This window comes from Melanerpes formicivorus, unplaced genomic scaffold (genome assembly GCF_026170545.1).
Source record: "Melanerpes formicivorus ecotype bairdi unplaced genomic scaffold, bMelFor1.0.p_v2 SCAF_35, whole genome shotgun sequence".
Classification (NCBI taxonomy): domain Eukaryota; kingdom Metazoa; phylum Chordata; class Aves; order Piciformes; family Picidae; genus Melanerpes; species Melanerpes formicivorus.
Window position 1 is genome coordinate 8,102,217 of NW_027142387.1, and position 22,561 is coordinate 8,124,777.

The 22,561-nt window shown below is 45.0% G+C and overlaps 1 protein-coding gene across 2 annotated transcripts; it reads left to right on the top strand.

The window, feature by feature from the left end:
* Positions 1-1,727: 1,727 nt before the first annotated feature.
* On the top strand, positions 1,728-18,023 carry C1GALT1 (core 1 synthase, glycoprotein-N-acetylgalactosamine 3-beta-galactosyltransferase 1). 2 transcript variants are annotated; one of them, XM_068157077.1, is made up of 4 exons: positions 1,728-1,793; positions 8,704-8,943; positions 10,516-11,183; positions 13,573-18,023. In XM_068157077.1, the coding sequence occupies exons 2-4, from the start codon at positions 8,721-8,723 to the stop codon at positions 13,780-13,782; spliced, it is 1,101 nt and encodes a 366-aa protein (XP_068013178.1). In that variant the 5' UTR covers positions 1,728-1,793; positions 8,704-8,720; the 3' UTR covers positions 13,783-18,023. The 2 variants fall into 2 exon arrangements, with proteins under 2 accessions (XP_068013178.1, XP_068013177.1); XM_068157076.1 differs by lacking the exon at positions 1,728-1,793 and adding an exon at positions 2,158-2,211.
* The last annotated feature ends 4,538 nt before the right edge of the window (positions 18,024-22,561 follow it).

Sequence of the window (22,561 nt, forward strand, 5' to 3'; positions counted from 1 at the left end):
TGGGGTCTCTTTCTCTGGAGATTTTCAAGACTCATTCCTGTGTGATCCATCCTAGGTGGTGGATAAAACTGTCAATGTTTGGTAGGGATTAAAAAGGAAATGAGAAGACAGACATCTCTGTTTTGTCAGCAGCCTTTGCAGTTTCCATTGTCAGTGTTTATAGTTGAAGTTCTTATTGCCAAACACTGAAACTTCCACCCTACAACTACTGCTCAGCTCACTTCTGCCCTTTCTGCTATGATGAAACCAGCTCGAGGTGCCATTCACCAAGTTACCTGTCATTTTTAAGAGAGTTGCAATGTCTGGGATGGGCAGGAACGTGAAAACTATAGCCTGGAGCCATGCAGGACACTGAAGCTTCTTACACTGGTACAAAGAGGCAGGATTTCCTCTCTGTCCGGGGTGGGAGGGGGGGAAGATAAAAATAAGAGGACAAAACAGCACACCCCAAGAAGGTGGTTGTTTTGGAGAGAGGGAAGCAAAAAGTAACCACAGATCTATAGCCATGAAAGTGCAAAGGTATGGTTTGGACTGAACCCCTGGACAGGCTGGAGGAAAGCCTGAGAGCCATGGAGGAGGAAGAGACGGGGGGAGATACCAGTGTATGCAGTGACATCCACTTACAGCAATGCCCGTGACCCTCAGCACGGACCAGTTGTTTGCAAGTGGCTGTGCCCCAGTCCTTCACCTAAATAAATAAATAAAACATGAACCAAACAAACCTTTACTGCAGAGCTCCACTGTTTGCAAAATGTTGTATTGCAAACGACCTTTTACATCTACAATCGCTCTTCACACTTAATAGATTTTTCCTGTGGAAAGCTATCGAGCAATGCCACAGCCGTGAAAAAAAAGGTAGGCAGCATTAGCACGGGGAGATAAGGAATGATTTCAGAGGGTTCGGTTACCTAGCAACATCCTTTGCAGTTGCCTAATGGTATTTTGGAAGTGCAGAGGCTCCAAACCGGCTGAAGTCAAGGGAATGAGGGGCTGGAGAGCAGCGGAGCTCCGCAGCCTGGCCTGAGCTTACGACACCACCGCTTCCCGGCAAGAGCAGGCAGCCAGGAGCAAGGTAACCCTATGAAAGGGTGGAGAGTGGAGGTGCCCTGTCCGAGGCATTTCTTTACTAAACGTGTCTGGAGAGGCAGAGGAGGCGGCACCTCCGCTGAGATACCTCACCGCTTACAAACCTTCAAGCCGTCAAGTGACACTCCGCGCTCTCCCGCCTCTGCCTCGCCCCGGCAAGCTCTCTCCTTTCCACTCTCTGCCTTTTTATTGTCACCCGCACGCCTCGAAATCCTGCCCAGACCACTGAGCGAGCTGGCCTCCGCCCTCATGCCGCAGCACCGGCCCTGGCCACTCGCTTTCAGGGCAGATGCGGGCTCCACTCGCGGCCCTCCCGGCGGACGGGCTTGGGGGTAGAGGATAGAAAGGGCCGACTCTCATCCCCACGCGTGATTCCCGCCGGAGGGGAGGGGGCGGAAGCCCCACTCTCCGCAGAGCAGCAGCGTGGGACCTCGCGGTAACGCGCGAATCGCCACGCGGCTAGTCCCCCGGGGCGCGCAAGGGTTAAAGGCGCGCGGCTGCCCCTGGCCACGCCCCAGCCGCTCGCCACCCAATGAGCACGCGGCGAGGCGGGGTCGGGACGGCCCCGGGGGCGCGCAGCGCGGGGCAGCGGGATGGTGCCGGCCGCGGCGGCGCGTGGCGGCGGGTCTGGCGGCGGAGGCCTGCCTTGCGCGTGGCCCACGGCTGCTCGCGGCTCGCGCGGCTGAGGGCCTCCGGCAGCCGCTGAGGTGAGAGCGGGGCCGGGCGGCGGCGCCGCTGCCGGGCCCTCGGGTCAGGCCCTCGGTAGTGGGGGAAGCCGGTGGGCCGCTCAGGGTAGCACCTCGATTGGGGAGGCGACGTGAAGGAAGGTGTCTCCCTGTGGTGACGGAGCGGGAGGAGGTGGTCGGGGCGGTGCGGTGCGTGTCGTGTCACCTCAGCGGCTGTCAGGAGGGTGCCCGCAGGAGCTGCTGCTGAGGGAACGGCAGGTGTCTGGCTGCTCGCCCGGGAAGGAGAGGCTCTGAAAGAGGGGTCTCCTGGAGGATAGAGAGACCCTCAGAGCCGGCAGGGAGCTTTGCGGGGGTGGCACTTGCTCGCTGTTCCCCGCCCAGCCGCTTTCTGCCCCATGTAACCGGGGACTTCCTGGACTGACGTCGCCAGCTCTCTTCAGTAAGAGCTAGGGTGCTAACGGTCTAGAAAGCCGTGCTTTGGGCATGGTAACTTGTTGCTGAAGGAGGGTGTCAGTTTTAGGAATGAGGAAGAAGGTTACCAGGATCTTTCTTCCTCCTCACTTGTGCCTTGGATTGTTACATAGCTGATTTCAACGCTGCTGCTGGCCGCTTGTACCGAAATGCCTTGCTTTTTGCTGTAGTTTTCGGCTGAACAACCAAAGAGTTTTTGATGGGAAAAATTCCTCTGCGAAGAAATGCTTACAGCATTAGATTTATCTAAAAAAAAAAATGGAAGTGAAAAATACAAATCTGTGCTTAGTGGATAGGAAACGGCAGCAGTTCACAGTGATCCTTGGTGCAGGCAGCGTTAGCAGAGGTACCACTGCTTTGCGCTTAGTTCCCTTTCAGAAGCATGTAAATATATTGGGCTGATCTTAAAGGCCCTTTCCAACTGAAACGACTCTATGAGTCTCTGTACATAAAAAGCTTCTAGAAGTCATGGGACTTTCTGAGCAGAAGACCTTTCTTGGGCACTGCACAGCTAACTGTTTTCTACTTTAATCATGCTGATGCATCGCTTGACTGTTAAGGACACGGTAGCAAAGATCAATTTCATTGCTAATGATGTGTCTTTCCAAGGGCATTTGCATTCTATTTCATCCTGAGGCCTCAGAGCTTCCCCTTCCTAAGGGATACAAGGAAGAATCATGTCTGTAGATGGGCCGTGTTTCTCATAGTTAATTAGCAAATCTGAAAGTGATTATGGAATGATATTGGGGGAAATATATACAAAAATGTCTGGAGTTATGCCCTGCATTCTGTAAATTTCAAAATCCCAGGTTTGATTGATATTGGGGGGTGGGGGTATGGGGAGTGGTTTGTAATTTGTTTGTTTTAATTTTATTCTTCTATTTGTTTCCTCTTAAAACAAGTTAAAAAAGTTACACAGTTTGAGCTTGCTTAAGAGTATTAATTGTAAAGGTAGCTGAGGGGTTGGGGTTTTTTGATCAAGCTCCAGTATTACATATTCTTATTGCATAGAGAATCCTTAAGCTTGCTTTGGTTTAGGTTGCAGTGAAGTGGGAGTCAGTCTGTTCTCCCTGGTATCAGGTGATAGAATGAGGGGCAATGGTTTGGAATTGTGTCAGGGGAGATTTAGGTTGGATAACAGGAAACATTTCTTTCCTGCAAGAGTGGTGAGTTTGGAACAGGCTGGTGGAGTCGCCATCCCTGGAGGTGTTCAAGAAACGTGTGGACATGGCACCTTGGGACATGGTTTAGTGGCCGTGGTGCTCTTAGGTTGATGGTTGGACTCAGTGGTCTTAGGGGTCTTTTCCGCCTGAAACAATTCTCTCTGATTCTGTGAAGGTGACCTTAACCCTTGTTGGAACAGCTAACAGAGTGAGACGGTATTTTAGGTGAAGGCTCATCAGCTGGACAGCACAGAGGCAGAGCAGGGGAGAGACCCCAGTAATCTTGTTAGAGAAAGCGGCTCCCAGTTCTGTCACTGGAGAATCATTAACCCCATTGCCCAGCTGTGACGCACATCAAGATTAGTCAACATAAAGGGTCTTTGGAACAGCTTACAGTGGGGATAACTGACCACAGAATGTGGGATGTATTATGGGATGCGGAAGAAGAGCACCTTGTGACTGTACAACTCTTATTATGGGATTCTTAGGGAGGGGACTAAAGGGAGCAAACAAGATGGTTTGAGGGGGAATAATATGGGGAAATAGAAGGATGAGGGAATAAAAGACCTGGTCAGTTGTAAACAAGTGGCTGGTCACTGTGTTTGGCCATGCCTGTGCCTGGTTACCCACAGCCTGTCCTCATGTCTCGTTAAGTTTCATTTCCAGCTCTTTCCTGGATGGGAGGCCTCTGTGCTATATTCACATGAGCATATTGAGGTCTGGGCATCAGCAACTGGAGTGGTGCCATGAGTTACAGGGACCTCTGTGTGTGGTGTGCAAGCAACTGGAGAGTCTGGAGTGGGCAAGGGTCTGAATGCCAGCAACTGGAGCAGAGACTGTAAGTCACAGAGGCTTGTGCATCTGCAGTGCCAATAACTGGGGAGACAGGAGTGTTGTTTTGCCTAGTAGGCCAGTGTGTGGGTGCTAGTATCATGTAGGGCTGTCCAGTGAGTTGTACAAGAGGCATGGGAACCAGGTTTTGAGGCAGCTGTCAGTGTGGGATAGGTGCTAGTGAGATCAGATTTTCAGTTTGTTAGTTTGATGATTCAGGAGGCCCAAGACAGCTACTGGAGGGACTGTAAGATCTGGGAGCTGTTTTGAAAGCTTGTGTGGGTGTGTGTCTCCAAGTGAGGTACCTGGAGACAAAAGGATCCAAGGGTCAGTTAATGAGTAGGCTGAATGTCTAAGGCCATTTACTGGATATTCCTGTAGGGAGCCGTGTGTCTGAGGACATCTGCACCACCAACTGGAGTGGGGCTCTGAGGAGGTGGAGGATTCAGGGTTGGTTCCTGGATTCCAATGGCAAATCTCTCTTTCTGGGAAGAATTTCTTCCTAACATCCAGCCTAAACCTCCCCTGGCACAGCTTGAGACTATGTCCTCTTGTTCTGTTGCTGGTTGCCTGGGAGAAGAGAGCAACCCCCATCTGGCTACAACTTCCCTTCAGGTAGTTGTAGATGGCAATAAGGTCTCCCCTGAGCCTCCTGTTCTCCAGACTAAGCAACCCCAGCTCCCTCAGCCTCTCCTCACAGGACTGTGCTCCAAACCCCTCCCCAGCTTTGTTGCCCTTCTCTGGACACCTTCCAGCATCTCAACATCTTTCCTAAACTGAGGGGCCCAGAACTGGACACAGGACTCAAGGTGTGGCCTGGCCAATTTCTGGAGGGACCCATGTTGCCCAGTAACATTTTCCTTGGTCAGATAGTGGGTGGAGCAGCTAAAGGCCTGTCCATGCTAGTGTTTGTGTGAACCCTGGTTGTAGCTATGTGGATCTGTACGGGCAGCCATGTGCGTGTTTGCATGTGCAGCTGTGGAAATACAGCCAGTGCCTTGTTGCTGCCTGAACCTGGGGACATGGGATTCTAGCAGCCTTGTCTCCTTTTGGACTGACTGCTTCAGGAGCTCCTCACATAGGAAAATTACTTTTTCTGTAAATTTGAAGGTCACTGACTCTCAAAACTTGAGTTTTGGAAGATAATTGGAAGATAATGGAGGATAAAGGGACAATGGCTTAAAACTAGAGAAGAGTAGATTTTAAATTGGCTGTTAGGAAGAGGTTCTTTACTGTAAGGGTAGTGGAACAGGTTGCTCAGGGAGGTAGTTGAGGCCCCACCCATCCCTGGAGATACTGAGGATGAGGCTTGACAGGGCTCTGGGCAGCCTGATCTAGTTGAGGCAGCTCCTGCTTACTGCAGAGGTGATTGGACTAGCTGACCTTTGGAAGTCCCTTCCAACCCAGACCATTTTATGATTCTGTGATACTATGAAAGTAGTATAAAAACTGAAGATTCCTTTCTTGTTTATTCATGATGTTTATAAATACATACGGTGTGCACACATATGTGATCTTTAAAGGTCCCTTCCAACCCCATCATTCTAATATTCTCTACAACGGTCCAACCTGATATGAAATGGATAGAACAATGAACAGTTAGATTGAAAACTATAACTAGAAGCATTTAATATCAAATATGAAGTGCAGCTTCCCAGAAATCCTCTTTGCCTATGGGGTACTGCCAGGTCACCTTCTGATTTTCAAATGTGAAGAATGCCCTTCCCCCCCTTTAAACATTTCCAGTGCACTTAAAGTTTTGTTGTGGTTGTTGTTTTTTTTTCTCCCTTAAATAATCCAATTTAACATCATTCCATAGTTTAATAAGCAGCAATTGCTTATCAAGTACTTTTTTTTTCTCTCTCTAAGCAAGAGTAATTTTAACAGCTGCCAGAGCAGATAACTGAAATTGTATGGCAAAAGGACACCTAATATTGAGAAGTGGAACAACAGAGACTTTTTCTTCTAGTGATTGCTGTAGCTGTGCTGTGTATGTGCATGGATTTTCATTTCGCCTGCCTTTTGATCTGCTGAGGAAGGCATTATTTTATTCTATCTCCCTCTCCCTTTGTGTGTCACAGATTTTGAGGGGACTTTGTGGTGACAGATAGGGGAAGTCATAAAAAACCCAAACTGATTTTAGTACCGTGGATATTTTTCAGTGTCACAGGCTGCTTGTGCATATAGGCTTTTCCTTAAAAGTTTTTAGGGTTTTTGCCTTTTTTTGTTGAAAAGCACCTGATTGAACTCCTCATGTTTTCTCCTCAAGTTAGTAACACCTAAGACAGTAGAAATAATGCTGGGAACCAAATCATTTTTACAAGGGCCTGGGTCACAAATGGTAACACATTCCATTTTATTCTTGAAGATGCGGTATCTAAAGGCTCCACCAAGATGTAAAACTGGATTGAGGAAAGGCATATGATTTAAAAAATACTGTAATGTCCTTGTTTTATATTGAAGGAGAGACTGAGGGAGCTGGGGTTGCTTAGCCTGGAGAGGAGGAGGCTCAGGGGAGACCTTCTTGCTCTCTACAACTACCTGAAGGGAAGTTGTAGCCACGTGGGGTCTGGTCTCTTCTCCCAGGAAACCGGCACCAGAACAAGAGGACACAGTCTCAAGCTGTGCCAGGGGAGGTTTAGGCTGGAGGTTAGGAAGAAGTTGTACACAGAGAGAGTGATTGGCCATTGGAATGGGCTGCCCAGGGAGGTGGTGGAGTCACCGTCATTGAAGGTGTTTAGGAGGAGACTTGATGGGGTGTTTGGTTGCATGGTTTAGTTGATTAGGTGGGTTGGATGATAGGTTGGATGTGATGATCTCGAAGGTCCCTTCCAACCTGGTTTATCCTATTCTATTCTGAAACTACAGCAGCTCCTTAGCAGCCACAGCTCTAATTATGTGACTTTGATACACACTTTAAGTATTATTTTTATTTTGTGCTTCAAGTGATGTTCCCAGTTTCCTTTGTTCTAGCAGTGTGGTAGGAAAACTGTCATGTTAGGGCTGCTGTGCTCTCATATGCTGGAGATCTGCATGTGTGCTGTACATTTGGTCATGTCTGAAGGTGATCTGCATACCTGCTCTCTGTCTTCTCTGCTTTCCCTTCAGCACGGTGCTCAGACAGAAAGCTAATGTTTGGAGCATGTGTGGTTGCAGGGTGATCCATGCATCTTGCTTGGGGACAATCTGTTTCCAGTAGATTGCACAGTGAGTGAGTGAAGTGGATGCAGGCTAAATGAGTTGTTTTGGTGGCTGCAGCTCTTCCCTGATCCATGCTTTTCAGTCCATAATTTTCTTTTTTTGGCTCCCTAACTCGATTGGGTTCTGCCCGCTGACGTTAGCAATGAGCCTGCTGGAGGGAACATCATCCACTTGTTTGTAAGGCTCTGGCTTGAATCCAATATATATTTAACAGGCAATGTTCGTGGAGTTTGGTCATGAATTATTAGAAAATGTCTCAACCCTTTGCAATTATGAAAAGGCCTCAGGTCTCAGCAGCCTAAAATTAGTTTAAAAGTGTTTAATATATAAAAATTCAGACTTGTTTTGCATGTATAAAGTTTACCTTTTTGCAGGTGGAGGTGCTGATGCTGTTTAATTCTATAAAAGGTTATCCAAGTCCTTTAATTTCTGAGGAGCATGTGTGTGGCTGAAGTAAAGAGGCTTTTGTTACTGAAATATGAAGGGTTTGATGAGTAGAAGAGGCCTCAAGGATGATGTAATTTCTTGTTCCTTCAAATGCCTTTTAAAAATGGGTGTTTCTCTATGAAAATTCAGATGTTGTCATAGCCTCTTCAAAGTCTGTCTTCAGTACTTCCTAAAGTGGAAGGACTCCACAATTTTAAAGGTCTTTTCCAACCAAAACAGTTCTGTGAAAACTACTCTAATTTGAGGGTAAACTTGCTTTAGTAACTCTTCAAAATCCTCTTGGGTTTGACATCTGTTCAAGAATTCCTGTAATATACTCCTGGAATTTAAGTGCATTTCATGCCCATGTCGTATCTTGACCTGCAGGTCACCTTTGATGATCATCTTTTAGCTTTTTAAGAGACTTGGACGTTACATTTTAAAGCACAGATTTCTTGGAACAAAACCAATAAGGGAATGTATATTACAGATTTATAATTAAGATACTGTACCTATATTTATACAAGAATATATACATTTAAATGAATGTTGTATGTGTAGTCACTACTGTAATTTATGAATGTCCTTTATGATTTTAAGCTAAGGATGATGTGGTGTGCCTTTGGCATGAAATTTATCAATGGCTGTACAATTTAATACTCATATTTCCAGTGCTCTTGGGCTTCAACTTCTCTGCAAGCTCAGGGGAGCTGAATCTGAGCTAGAACTGAGATCTCTGCTTCCAGAGATTCAGGCCTTGATTTCTCCCTCCAGTCTGAGACTTGATTTCTGTACTAAGTAGCTTTAAGCTTAATATATTTTTCTTTTGTTTTTGACAGTGTATTACCATCAGGAGATGGCCTCTTCTAAGTCTTTGATAAGCCTTCTAACCTTCACTTTTGGATCAGCAATCGGATTTTTTGTCTGCTATCTCCTGTTCAGCATTATACTAGAAGAGCAGGCTAAGATCCAGCCTCATATCCTTCACAATGATCCACATGGTCAACACTCAGCAGAAACTGATAACATTCAGCTGCAAGGACAAATGAATTTCAATGCAGACTCTGGACAGCATAAAGGTATTTTGTTACACCTGTGTATATAATATTCCTCTTTTTCATGCATTGCAAAATGTTACTTTCTTCACTGCCATGAATTTGTATGAATCCCCTTTTCTTTCACTTGCCCCATGTTCAGGTTACATCTGAACAACTTTGTTCTCTTGAGATCTACTGAATGGTGGTTTTCTTTGTTTACATTTTTATTACAATACTGATTATTTTCCTTAGAGGCCAGCTTTTTCTCTAGTTTCTGTAGCCAGAGTTGTTTGTAGCAGGAACTTCTCAAATGAACTCCTGTCATCAAATGGGTGTTCTGCTGAGACTTGGAATTGAGGCCATGGGGCAGAGAGGAGCACTGTGGGCATTGCCAAGCTGATTATACAGCAGTCCAAACTCAGTAAAAAATGGAGAAATTCTGGTGCACTCTGACTTTTTTTTGTTGTTGTGCTTTGCTTCCAAAGCTAGACCCTTCTGATGTTTCACACCTTTGACACATCTCGTTAACACAGTTAGTGTCATAGCTGGGACAATTTGGATGAGAAAAAAATGCACTCTAACCCCTTTACTGAAGAAGACGTTAATAAGTAATTTGCTGTTTCAAAGTATTTAAACTGCAAACCTTGTAAGACAACTTTATGAGCATTTCACATGTAACTGTAGAAGATTGTTCTGAAGAAATGAGTTCAAGCCTGCAGTGGGCAGTAGTGTCCTCCCTACTCTAGTCATGAGGTCTGTGGCGACAGGTTGGACTCGATGATCTTTAAGGTCTCTTCCAGCCTTAGGAATACTGAATGAAATCTGATCTGTCATTGCAGAAGGTGTAAGCAGGAATAGCTTAGGACCAGTTATGCAGATCTCACTCTCCATGGAATATTCTTTCACATGAATTAAAATCACTCTGTATGTTTTCAAGTAAAAATGTTTCTCTGAGGGAAATGAATGGTTGTAAAACGTTGTTTTACACACCTCAGACAATTGGGCCTATTGTGGTGAATTTCTACAAGCAAAACCTTTTTAACACAGCAATAATGCTATTTTTTTGTAGTGTCCAAACTTCTCAGACTCTTTTAGGATAGGATTGAGCTTGATTTGGTGATAAATTCTTTCTGACTTTCCATCAAAAAAAATGATGCTGTTTTAGAGATATTTAATAGGTCTTGATAGTTAACATGAATATATCTAACAGAGCTTATTAGCTTTTTGACCTTTCTGTGTTGGAATCATTAGGTTTTGTTCATTGTGAACACAATGAATAGAGCTTTTAAACTTTCATTAGTTGTCCAGCAGCACAAAGAGGTTGCCTCCAAATTGTACTTTATGTACTCATCAAGTTTCTCTGAAGCCACACATCTGTGACCAGATACTCATTTTGATAGGGCTTTTATGCCTTCCTTTAGTTGAAGTAGCTTTAAGGATTTTAGCTTCTTGATTTTGAGAGTCTTGTTTGTTTTCTTTCCTAAATCTAACATTGATTTCATTAAGTGGTACATTTGGAGGCAAGCTCCTCTCTCTGCATGTCTTTTCTGATCTAGAAACAGATCTCTGTTTTGCAGTCAAGTTAATGCTGTTTTGGAACTTTTGTTTTCTTAGATGAGAATAAAAATATTGCAGAGGGACTGTATCAGAAGGTGAAAATACTGTGTTGGGTCATGACTGGACCTCAAAATCTAGAAAAGAAAGCCAAGCATGTTAAGGCCACTTGGGCCCAACGTTGTAATAAAATACTCTTTATGAGCTCTGAGGAAAATAAAGACTTCCCAGCTGTGGGCCTAGAAACCAAAGAAGGCAGAGACCAACTGTACTGGAAAACCATTAAAGCTTTTCAATATGTGTATGACCATTATTTTGATGATGCTGATTGGTTTATGAAAGCAGACGATGACACATATGTTGTACTGGACAATTTGAGATGGCTTCTGTCCAAATACAGTCCTGAACAGCCAATCTACTTTGGAAGAAGATTTAAGCCTTACGTGAAACAGGGCTACATGAGCGGAGGAGCAGGATACGTTCTGAGCAAAGAAGCTCTGAAGAGATTTGTTGCTGCATTTAAAACAAAGAAATGCACCCACAGTTCTTCTATTGAAGACCTAGCACTAGGAAAATGCATGGAGATCATGAATGTGGAAGCAGGAGACTCTAGGGATACAAATGGTAGAGAAACTTTTCATCCCTTTGTTCCAGAGCATCACTTAGTCAGAGGATACCTACCAAAAACATTCTGGTACTGGAATTACAATTATTATCCTACTGTAGAGGTAAGTCCTTAGGAACCTGGTACTCATTTGATGAAGTACTTCTTACAGTGTGTGTGATGTGTGAATTAACAGCTTAATGGATGATCAATAGAGTTGAGAAAAGAGAATTCTGTTGTGATATCCTGTCATACACCTTTGTGAGGATACATTGAATGCACTAATTGACTAAAAGGCAGTGCTCTGAACTGAGCGTTCTGGAAGAGCTCCTGAAGATTCTATTATGAATGCTGGTTTGCTGTCCTCAATAGACAGCAGAAAAGGATGAAACCTTTTGATGTATTTGTGTACTGGCACCACTGCTGCCTTTCTTGCAGTTAGTTTTCTGGTTTGTTCCCTCATATCTCACACTGTTCCTAACTTCTCCAGCTACCAGCATGGGTCATTCCAAGCTGCCTGTGCTAAAACTCTATGGCTTGGTTACATTACAGTCTAATGAGAAGGAGGGTGGCCCTGGGATACTGTGGCTTCTGTCTTGCCCACAGCAGTTGTGGACACCTCATCCCTGGAAGCGCTTAAGACCGGGTTGGATAAGGCTTTGAGCAACCTGGTTGAGTAGGAGGTATTCCTGCCAGTGGAACTAGATGATCTTGAAGGTCCATTCCAACTCAGGCCATTCAATGATTCTATAATTCTATATCTGCCTTACAGCTGCTTTTCATAAAACCTGTAGAAATAGAACTAATTTTGAGACTTGCTTGTGATGCTAGTTGGTTAACATTGTCTAAGAGTTCAAACTTGTTCTGGTAGGAAAAGACCATTGAGATCATCAAGTCCAACCATCAGAGAATCACAGAATTGCCTAGATTGGAAAAGACTTCTCAGATCAAGTCCAACTATTCTCTAACTCTACAATGTATGGTGCTAAACCGTGTTCCTCAGCATCACATCTGTTGAAACAATAGCACTTACATAACAGTTGTTCTCTTTAGTTTCTTTAAATACTTAATCTTACCAATTAGAGTTAGAATATTAGCAACTTATCAATAAGATCTTGTTAAAAAAAAAACAAAACCCAACAACCAGCCAAAACACAAAACTGTGTTCCAGAAGACCTTGTCCATCCTTGTTTTGGAAGGAGGCTCTGGCAGCTTTTGTGGCAATGCCAGCGACGAGCAGTGTGAGCAATCTGGCAGTGCAGGCCTAGAGCCTGACATGGTGGTAGGCCATGCTCAGCATAAATGCAGAGCCAGCTAGCAGTGTAACAAAGCAGTGCTGTGCCTGCAGCATGTAACTAAAACAAGGCACTGGTAGCTATAAACATAGAAAGTTATCTTGGAACAACAGGACGTGCACCTGCATCAACAAACCTTGCGTGTCATTAGTAGTTGGACCAATAATCTATAATAGTGTGATGTGTGGTCGCTCCTGGGGAACCAATGAAGCTATGCCAACAAGGCACTCTGAGTTTATGTAAGTTGTAGAAGTTCCCTTGCTACGCACTTCTGCCTTTCCTGTCTCTTCTTCTACACTTTACTGTGCTATACTCACACCTCAGGCCTGCTCCATAGGCCTGCACCACTGGGACAGTAAAGGAACAATACTCGATCATATTGGTCAGCTGTATTGATTCCAATCTCCGTCGCCCATAAGCTATGTGTGATACATTTTCATAGATTCATGGAATGGTTTAGGTTGGAAAGAATCTTGAAGCTAGTTCCAAACCCCCCTGCCATGGACAGGGACGCCTTCCACTAGACCAGGTTGCTCAAGTTCTCATCCAGCCTGGCCTTGAACACCTCCAGGGAGGGGGCATCCACAGCCTCTCCGGGCAACCTGTTTCAGTGTCTCACTACCCTCACTGTAAAGAATTTCTTCCTAATCTCCAGTCTAAATTTGCCCTCCTAAAGCTTCAATCAATTGCCTGTCATTCTATCACAACAAGGCCTTGTAAAAAGCCCCTTCCTGGCTTTCTTGTAGCCCCCTTCAGGTGCTGGAAGGCTGCTGTAAGGTTTCCTTGGAGCTGCCTTCTCTCCAGGCTGAACAGTCCTAGCTCCCTCAGCCTGTCCTCACAGGGGAGGTGCTCCAGTTCTCTGATCATCTTTGTGGCCCTCTTCTGGACCCACTTCAGCAGCTCCATGTCCCTCTTATGCTGGGGGCACCAGGATTGGATGCACTACTCCAGGTGGGGTCTCACTAGAGCAGTTTAGAGAGGAGAGAATCACCTCACTCATCCTGCTGGTGACGCTGCTTTTGATGCAGCCCGGCACATGGCTGCCTTCTGGGCAGCGAGTGCACGTTGCCTACCATTATGTTTTGAAGTATGTGCATGACTGATGATGGTGAATTATGTCCTGTGAGTCAAGTATGTGTTGGAATGCTTGCTGGATCTTTAATCCAGGGCCTGCTTTGCAATTAATTGCTGATTATTTTGGCTTGATCTGTGTTTCAGGGTCCTGGGTGCTGCTCTGATCTAGCAGTCTCATTCCACTACGTGGATTCTGTGACTATGTATCACTTGGAATATTTGATTTATCATCTCCGCCCCTATGGCTATTTGTATCGGTACAATCCTGATCAGGCAAAGAAAGCAGAGGAGCAGAGCAAAACTGAAGCACTGGAGGATAATCAGAAGCTAAAGCAAAAAATTTCTGAGAATTAGTTGGACTTGGAAGAGAACAAGAAGCCAGTACAGTGACTAAGAGCCTCCTCAAACTCCTGCGTGAAGCTCGTGGACTAGAAAAAAAGCTCGTGGACTGGCGATTCTTACTTCAGAAATCACCTTGGCAGTGCTTTCTGTCACTGTGTGCACAGCAGAGGCTGGATCTGACTCTTTGGGAGAGTGTGACCTTGCAGCTCTGCTCATGAAGACTTGGGGCCCTAAAGCTGTGAAATAGAAGGTTGTTCTGGTACACTAATATCTGGAAGAATGTGTACAAAACCCGTAGTGGACAGGTTCAGAGATAATCATACAGTATTGCTGTTACCAGTTTTTCTTCTCTATTTCCTCTCAGATGCTCCTTTAGGTCCATTCTCATATTAGAAATTGGATGCTGCACTGCCAGTAACTTCCTGAGGGCTTTCTCTAGATCCAAAATACCCTGAAATTCCTTTGTGTGAAATTGACCTTGCCCCATAAGGAAGGGAGAGGTGTGAAAATGGGAGTCTCAAGTCTGCTTTGCCTTAATCAGAAAGACAGGTTATGATGAGATCCACCCCAAAGGTTAATCTGAATTGTATCAGAAATGGAATTCACTGCTAGGAATTAGCTTAAAAACTTGAACCTGGATCACTGCTTTTCCAGGGAGAAACCCAGAAATAGTTGGTTTTGTTTAAATGGCTGAGATGATGTGAGCTGCTTACATATTTGGAGCTTACTTTTTGGTTGTTTTTTCAATTAGCTTCCCCTATGGAGTAGTTGTAAAAAATTCTTCTCAGAATGTCTCAGCATAAGGTAAGGCAGATGTTTTTGGAAACAGAAATCTCTTCCATCACACCTGTGTAAACTAGAAAGAACAGCATCTTAGCCAAGCTGCAATGGGCATTACAACAACTGGGTTTCAGCCAGTATTATAATCAGTTTGTTTCCATTGAAGTTTTCCTCTCAGTATAATTGGAGGTGGTGGAGTTAGCTTGTTCATTAGTTTCACAGGTACAAACATAAAGTGCAGGAAAGCCAATTTGACTTCTTCCCTACTCATCACTTCACTGAAGTGGTTTTGTTCCCTCCACTTTTCTAAAGTTTCTTCTGCATCTGCTTCTTGTTACTTTTCTCAGAGCAAAGTGTTCAATGATCGTTGTTTCACTTGTTTTGGAGCTGAAGTATATGGTTAATTCAGGTAAGAAAGCCTGAATGCAGGAATCTTCCAAAGTGCATTAACTTTCTCCACTACTTTATGAGTGTATCTGCTTCTTAACTGGAAAGACTTTCTTGGTGTGGGACAAAAGAGGTGTTTTAATCACTGAAAAAGTTTCAGAGGCCAAGCCTGTGTTTTAAAATGGTTAACATAAAGCTTTCTGATTTTCTCTTTTTTCAAAGTGAGTGAATAGCAATATTGGGGATAGGGTTCAGCTTGACACGTAGTGTGTCATTATTCCCCACTTGGACAATAGCTTCTTCATCTTTTTATCACTTTTCACCTTCATCATATTGATGAATTTGGACATAACCTGATTACCTCCAGTCATTGTTCTGGAATGGGCACATACTGGTAGCAGACAGCCTTATTTACTGCTGCTGTCCTTCAGGATGTTCCTGGAAGAGGATGTTACCATAAAGTACTGGAATTACTTTATTATTTTTTCCCAAAGATAATTCATTTACAGGTTGAAGTTCTGCCTGTTGTCCAACAGTAAAGAGTCTTTGTTCTCTTTCTGACCATTGCTCTGCATCATGATGGCAGTCTCTGGCTGAGCTGTCTCCTGGAGCTGAAGCACTGCATCCATCTCTGCCTGCGTAAGGGCTGGGTTCATAGCTCAAGTTTTAGCTAAAGGAATAGTTCCTGCAGGGTTAAATCTGTTGGTCTTTTATGAGCAAGCCTGTCTCTGAAGTACCAAAAGGGACGTGAGCTTTGTTTTCTGTAACCTTCAGTAGAAAATAAGAACTGCACTAGTTTCAAAAAGGAAAAAAAGTCTCTAGCTTGCTGCAGAGGGCTGCTTGTCCAGAGGAGAAAGGATGGTACCATCAGAGGTGCTTCCTCCTGTGAGCTCAATGTTTATCCCACAGGCTGCACAATCCAGTCAGACTGTGAAATCCATCTGTGCTGATAACTCCAGTGGCATTGTTCAGACATGCAGTTAACATTTTCTGGAATACTTTAAGGAGCTACAAAACGAAGTCGTGATCTCAACTTAATCTCTCTGTGAAGTCAGCCCATGTAGAAGATCTGCTGAACTGCTGCGCTGTTCCTTTCTTACAGCTGCCTTCCTCAGTTCATCCTTGGCCATTGAAAGATGTTCTGCCACAAAAGGCAGAACTAGTCTTGCATATTTTCTCCAGATTTGTGTCCTGTTGGCCTGTGCTGCCCTGTGAGGTAACATGTTTTCCTCTTCCTATTCCTGTCCTGGCTTTGCGGTTTCAGTTTCATCATGCTCGAGTCTCTGGTGGACAAGAGGACACAGGCAGTGAGATGGTTGAGCTTCATATAGGTTGGCTGCTGAGGTGGGAAGTCAAACCAGCTGAGCTCATGGTGAAGCCTTTTCTCAGCAGCCATTCTGGGGCTTGTGGGTTTAGCAGAGTGGGGCAGGAATATCCCTTTCCACAAGTCATGTGTGACCTCAGAGGCAACTGAGAAACAAAGGAAGAAGTTCCATTTCTTGAACTAAAGAGCTTACTACCTTGTGATAAATAGGTGGCCTGTCTGGAGAAATAAGAGTAGCCTTTTCTTCAAACATCCATTTCTGCTTTGTTTTCAAGTGTCCTTGTTCTTAAGCCTCTGAATCTGTTTCTCTAACAGCACTGCAAAGAATTCTTTTCCTTCCAGGCAAGCTAGAAAAGTATCGGTGGTTCCATTCTGTGATGTTAACAGAGGACTCTTGTTCTCTGGTGCATTGTATTGCCATAACAATCAGCTGATGCCTCTGAAATAACTGCTTTGGAGCTCACTCCCTTCAAAAGCTTCAGTAGACAAGGTTGGAATGTGACCTGTTAGTATAATTTTCATGTACAATATTACACTACTGTTAGTAGTCTGTTGTTTCACTCTCAGGTCTTTGTGCTTTGAGAAAGTATTTCTGGAGTTGGAATATTTCTGCAGCCTGAGGAGGCTCTTTGGATTTCAGGAGGGTAGATCTTTCTGAAGCACAACAACCTAAGTTCTCTTAGGCTCTACTGATTATTGCTTGGTGGTTTGGGTTTGTTTCTAAAAGGCTTCTTGATTTTGTAAAGCCTCAAAGCTTCCATTAGCACTGTGGTGATTTAAATGATTCATTTAAAAGGTTTGAACTTGCTTTCGTGAGAGTACTGGGCAGCAGTTGCTGCACTTAGATGTGGGCATGTCACAGTAGAGAAGGGTGCCATTTTAACCTTGGTTTAGTGGTTTTGAGCTCAGAAAGAATGAGAGTGCCAAGAGGTTACCCTCTGAGCATTGCTCTTAGTCAAACAATAATGTTAACCTTTGTTTGCAGACCAAGACCAGTTCTACTCTTCTTTCATTCCAGTTCATTTTGTGGTCTGTATTGGCCTTACTTAAGAGGTTAGACACTGGTCGTGTCAGCACCTGGTGGAAGCTCCTTTCTCAGTACCTTTGGTTTTTCAGCAAACTTCTTGTTGTGCTTTGCTAGGGGTATATACTAAAAAATTACTTCCTTTTTTTTCCTTCACATAATGCCATTTGTTCTTCTAGGCTTCCAGAGGTATGGATGTTAGTGGGTGGCTGATAGACCTCTTGCCAACAGTTTGCTGTCTGAGCAGGGTGTTTTCCCTTTGTGTGGCACAAGAGTGTTGGTTGTTTCTCTGGTGTACCTGCTGCTGATGTTGATAGTGCACGCACAGATGAAAATAGATCACTTAATCCAGGACCACTTGGAAAGGCAATTTTGTGCTTTTGTTTGTTTTTTGTTCTGTCAAGAAAAGCTTCTGTGGAACTCCAAAAGTGTAATTTTACCGTGTTGTATTTAAAATACTCCACAAATGTTAATGTTCTAAAAGAATTGGATGTTGCTGCTGGACAGTATGCTCCACTGAAAACCTGTGAATGTTTCACTTTGCTATTATAGGTAGTTGTGTCCCTCATGGCAGATAGAAGTTGGTGACGTGTCTGGAATTTTCACCATAAGGATTTGTTTCTTAAATACCTTCTTTGAAGTGCCTTTGATCAGTTTTTAGCATCAAAATTAAGTTGAGAATCGAGGAAAAAAAGAATAAAATAAAATAAGTTATCTCCTACACAGTTCATGTCTGTCTTCATTCACCCCTCCTGTATACCATGAACATGGCACAGCAACACCATTTGCTCTAATAAAAACATTATTTCTTTTCACCTTGGATGGATACAGGAGAGTCAGAAAGCTCCTCACACTTGCTATGCTTTCTCTGTTGTTATTTGTGCTTTGAAATCAAAGATGGTTGGGGTTTTTTAAGTGTAGAATTAGAACAGAATAGAATAGAATAAACCAGGTTGGAAGAGACCTTCAAGATCATGGCATCCAACCTATCATCCAACACCACCTAATCAACTAAACCATGCAACCAAGCACGCTGTCAAGTCTCCTCCTGAACACCTCCAGTGATGGCAACTCCACCACCTCCCCGGGCAGCCCATTCCAATGGGTAATCACTCTCTCTGTGTAGAACTTCCTCCTGACCTCCAGCCTGAACCTCATAAGTGATGGTTTTAGTCATGTAAGTCACAGAAGTAGGCTCCTGGGTTTGCACTGTCTTGTTTTTTTTAGTGTCCCTATGTTGTTGCAGTCATAGAATCACATAATGGCATAGGTTGGAAGGGACCTGAGAGAGCATCTAATCCAACCTTCCTGACATAGACAGAGATGCCTCACAACTAGACTCAGCTGTTCAAGGCCGTATCCAACCTGGTCTTGAGCAGCCCCAGGGTGGGGCCATCCACAACCTCCCTGGGAAACTTACTCCAGACCCTCATCACCCTCATACTGGAGAACATCTTCCTAAGATCCAATCCAAACCTACTGCCCCTCAGCTTCAAACCATTCGCCCTTGTCCTATTGCTATACACCCTTAGGAAAAGTCCCTCTCTAGCCTTCGTGTAGGATCGTTTAAGGTACTGGATGGCAGCTCTAAAGTACCTCCAGAGTCTTTTCTAGGCTGACAGACCCCAGCTCCCTCAGCCTGTCCTCATAGAAGAGGTGTTCCAGCCCTTGGGTCATCTTTGTGGCTTTCCTGTGGACTCCAATAGCTCTGTGTCCTGCTGCTGGCGGCATGAGAACTGAATGCAGTATTTGAGGTGGGGTTTCATAAGAATCCTGAGTGAACAGACTACAGCTGCTACCTCAAAGCAAAACTACTCAAAACTAACCAACCCTGTCATGAAAAAAAGATTTTCAGTGAACCTCTTCTGAAAAAAACCAACACCCTACTAAGATTTAAATGTTGTGCTTTCTACTCTAGCTTTCAGCTGTTGCTGCACAATAATGTTCAGACTATTTCACTTGGGGAGATGGGAGGTGTCCTTGCATCTGCAGTGTTGGTTGTTAGTAGGCACAAGCACAGCACAGCTGTGTTTTATTACCTGAAGTACTGCAATAGGCCCTGCTGGTGCTACTGACCTCTTCCATTTCCAAGTGTAAGAAGTGGGTGACAACCGATGTAACTGGGCTGAAAAGCCTGAATACTTTTGCTGAGGAGCAACAGTCAACTGGATAGATGCTAAAAGCTCCTCTTGGAAGCTGCAGGCGTAGGTTGTGCCAGTTTAGGAAAGATGTGCAGTTGGTGGAATGTGTCCAGAGAAGGGAAACAAAGCTGGGGAGGGGTTTGGAGCACAAGCCCTATGAGGAGAGGCTGAGGGAGCTGGGGTTGCTTAGCCTGGAGAGGAGGAGACTCAGGGGTGACCTTATTGCTCTCTACAACTACCTGAAGGCGGAGGTTGGTCTCTTCTCCCAGGCAACCAGCACCAGAACAAGAGGACACAGTCTCAAGCTGTGCCAGGGGAGGTTTAGGTTGGATGTTAGGAAGAAGTTCTATACAGAAAGAGTGATTGCCCATTGGAATGGGCTGCCTGGGGAGGTGGTGGAGTCGCTGTCATTGAAGGTGTTCAGGAGGAGACTTGATGGGGTGCTTGGTGCCATGGTTTAGTTGATTAGATGGTGTTGGATGATAGGTTGGACTCCATGATCTCAAAGGTCTTTTCCAACCTGGTTAATTCTGTTCTGTTCTGTTCTATTCTACTAGATCCATCAACTGCTAGGATCAAACTAGATCCAGCCTGTTGCAGGATGATGTGAGTACTGGAAGAGAACAAAAACTACAGCCCTGGGGAAAAAAAAGAACCTGTTTTGGAAGCATGGGCTTGCTTTATTTGCCCCCTTTTTGTTTTTTTTTTCTTCTTTTTTTGGTATGTAGCAGACTGAATTTGATGACCAGTTGTAGACACAAGTGAAATATCTTTAAAATGAAGGTGAGCTCACCTACAGAAAGCTTCAGTTGGCTCGAAAGAGTTAAGAAGACTGTTTCTTTGTGCATGAGTGTGAGACAAAAAGAAATTTTAAGTGTCTTACACCCAAGGAGTGCTGAGTTTGTTCTAAGGTGCAGGGAAGATAAAGCTGTGTAGTGCTTGTGGCAGTTTCCTCCTTTTGGACAATTGTTTCACCTTCATGGGGGCCTTCTATGGGTCCCGGAAATTTGGTAGTGAGGGGTTTGCTCTGACAACTCTGTGAGGAGGAAGTGACAAAATCAGAGGCCTGCAGCAAACATTTTCATTGTTCCCTATGTAACATAGACTTGGGAAAACAGCTGCACCATGGGATCTGACTGCGAGGTGTTAGGGTGGCATCTGGCATTGAGAGAGGAAAAGCAGTCACTGAATTCAGAAGTGCAGCCTGAGCTCTCCAGTTCTGCAGCTTTCTAATGGCTATTCCTGCAAGGCTGCTTGAAATGCCAGTACAAACAAATTACAGAGATTCTCTCAGCAGTGGTTAGTCAAAAAAGCTGTGGCAGGGAGACTTCTAAGCAGGCTTTTGTTAATGCTGCAGTTTAGATCTGATGTGGGTTTGAGCTGTGACCTGCTGGTTTTCCTTTCAACTTTTCTTTCCAGGCTCCCTCAGCCCCGTGTTCCATTGTAATGTTACTCTCTTGTGGTGAAACTGCAGGCCATGAAGGACAGTCCCTTCTTTCCTGCCCCTGTTATACTATCCTGTAAGCTTTGTTTGGTGGAAACCTTGGCTGCTGGAGGTTTGGGGCTGACTATAACTTCATACCCATGAGTCTAAGCTGGGGTTTCTCTGATGTGTTGGACAGCTTGGTCTGAGGAAGTTGTCACCTCTTTTGGACCTCTTTAGAGATATGATTTATCTTTAAACAGATTTTCTCTATTCTTCCCCCCTCCCCTTTTTTTTTCCCTTTCCTTTTCCTGCCAATAGTTTCATTTCCTGCTCTGCAAAGTTGCTTTCTGAGGAACATGTGATGCCAGCTGGGTTGCTGTCATCTTCATGCTGCCAAGGAGCTGCTGCTCACTCGGGTCTGTATGGGATGTAGTAGGTGTCTTCAATAAACGTTAACTGACTTACAGCACAGTTCAGAACCAGCCTGAATGAGTCACTACTACCACAGCAAGTGTTGGAACCATGTTCTCTCATATGATGCTTAAAATACTTCTCAGTTTGGTAGGATGGACAGCTGGACTGGCTCCAAGCTCCAGCAGCCAGTTGTGCTGGAGAAGTATGAAAAAAGTTTTCCTTGGAGAAGAGGGAACTCTTTGCAGAAGCAGTTTCTTCCGAAATGGACATGAATTTTCCAGCTCTTCACTAAGTGTTGCTACAGTCACCACCTTATTTTTCTCTTGGTGAGCAATCTTTTGCCAAGCTGAGTGCCAACAAACTGAGACGGAAACAGAGGTGGGAGTTTCACAGGAATGTTTAGGGAACAGAAACTTGAGGTGAGCAGCTTGCTTATTTCATTTAAACTTTGAGTAGGTACCTAAGCCTGCAGAACTGTCCTTCACTTGTACAAGACCAACCTGTGCTGCACGGCAAGCCCTGTCTTTGGCATCCTCAAGTCAACATGGTGCCTCATCCAGCTGGCGGCCAGTCACTAGTGGTGTGCCCCAGGGATCAGTGCTGGGCCCCATCCTCTTTAACATCTTTATTGATGATCTGGATGAGGGCATTGAGTCCATCATCAGTAAATTTGCTGACGACACCAAGCTGGGGTCAGGAGTTGATCTGCTGGAGGGTAGAGAGGATCTGCAGAGGGACCTCGACAGGCTGGACAGATGGGCAGAGTCCAAGGGCATGAGATTTAACACATCCAAGTGCCGGGTTCTGCACATCGGCCACAACAACCCCATGCAGTGCTACAGGCTGGGGTCAGAGTGGCTGGAGAGCAGCCAGGTGGAGAGGGACCTGGGGGTGCTGGTTGACGGTAGGCTGAACATGAGCCTGCAGTGTGCCCAGGCAGCCAGGAGGGCCAATGGCATCCTGGCCTGCATTAAGAACAGTGTGGCCAGCAGGAGCAGGGAGGTCATTCTGCCCCTGGACAATGCACTGGTTAGGCCACACCTTGAGTACTGTGTCCAGTTCTGGGCCACTCAGTTTAGGAAGGATGTTGACTTGCTGGAACGAGTCCAGGGAAGGGCAATGAAGTTGGTGAGGGGCTTGGAACACAGCCCTGTGAGGAGAGGCTGAGGGAGCTGGGGCTGCTTAGCCTGGAGAGGAGGATACTCAGGGGTGACCTTATTACCCTCTAAAACTATCTGAAGGGAGGTTGTAGACAGGCAGATGATGGTCTCTTCTCCCAGGCAACCAGCACCAGA

Excerpts from the sequence above, each read along its gene's own strand:
- C1GALT1 (XM_068157076.1), top strand. Across the intron at positions 8,944-10,515 it reads AGACTCTGGACAGCATAAAG|ATGAGAATAAAAATATTGCA; the intron begins GTATTTTGTTAC and ends TTGTTTTCTTAG. Across the intron at positions 11,184-13,572 it reads ATTATTATCCTACTGTAGAG|GGTCCTGGGTGCTGCTCTGA; the intron begins GTAAGTCCTTAG and ends TCTGTGTTTCAG.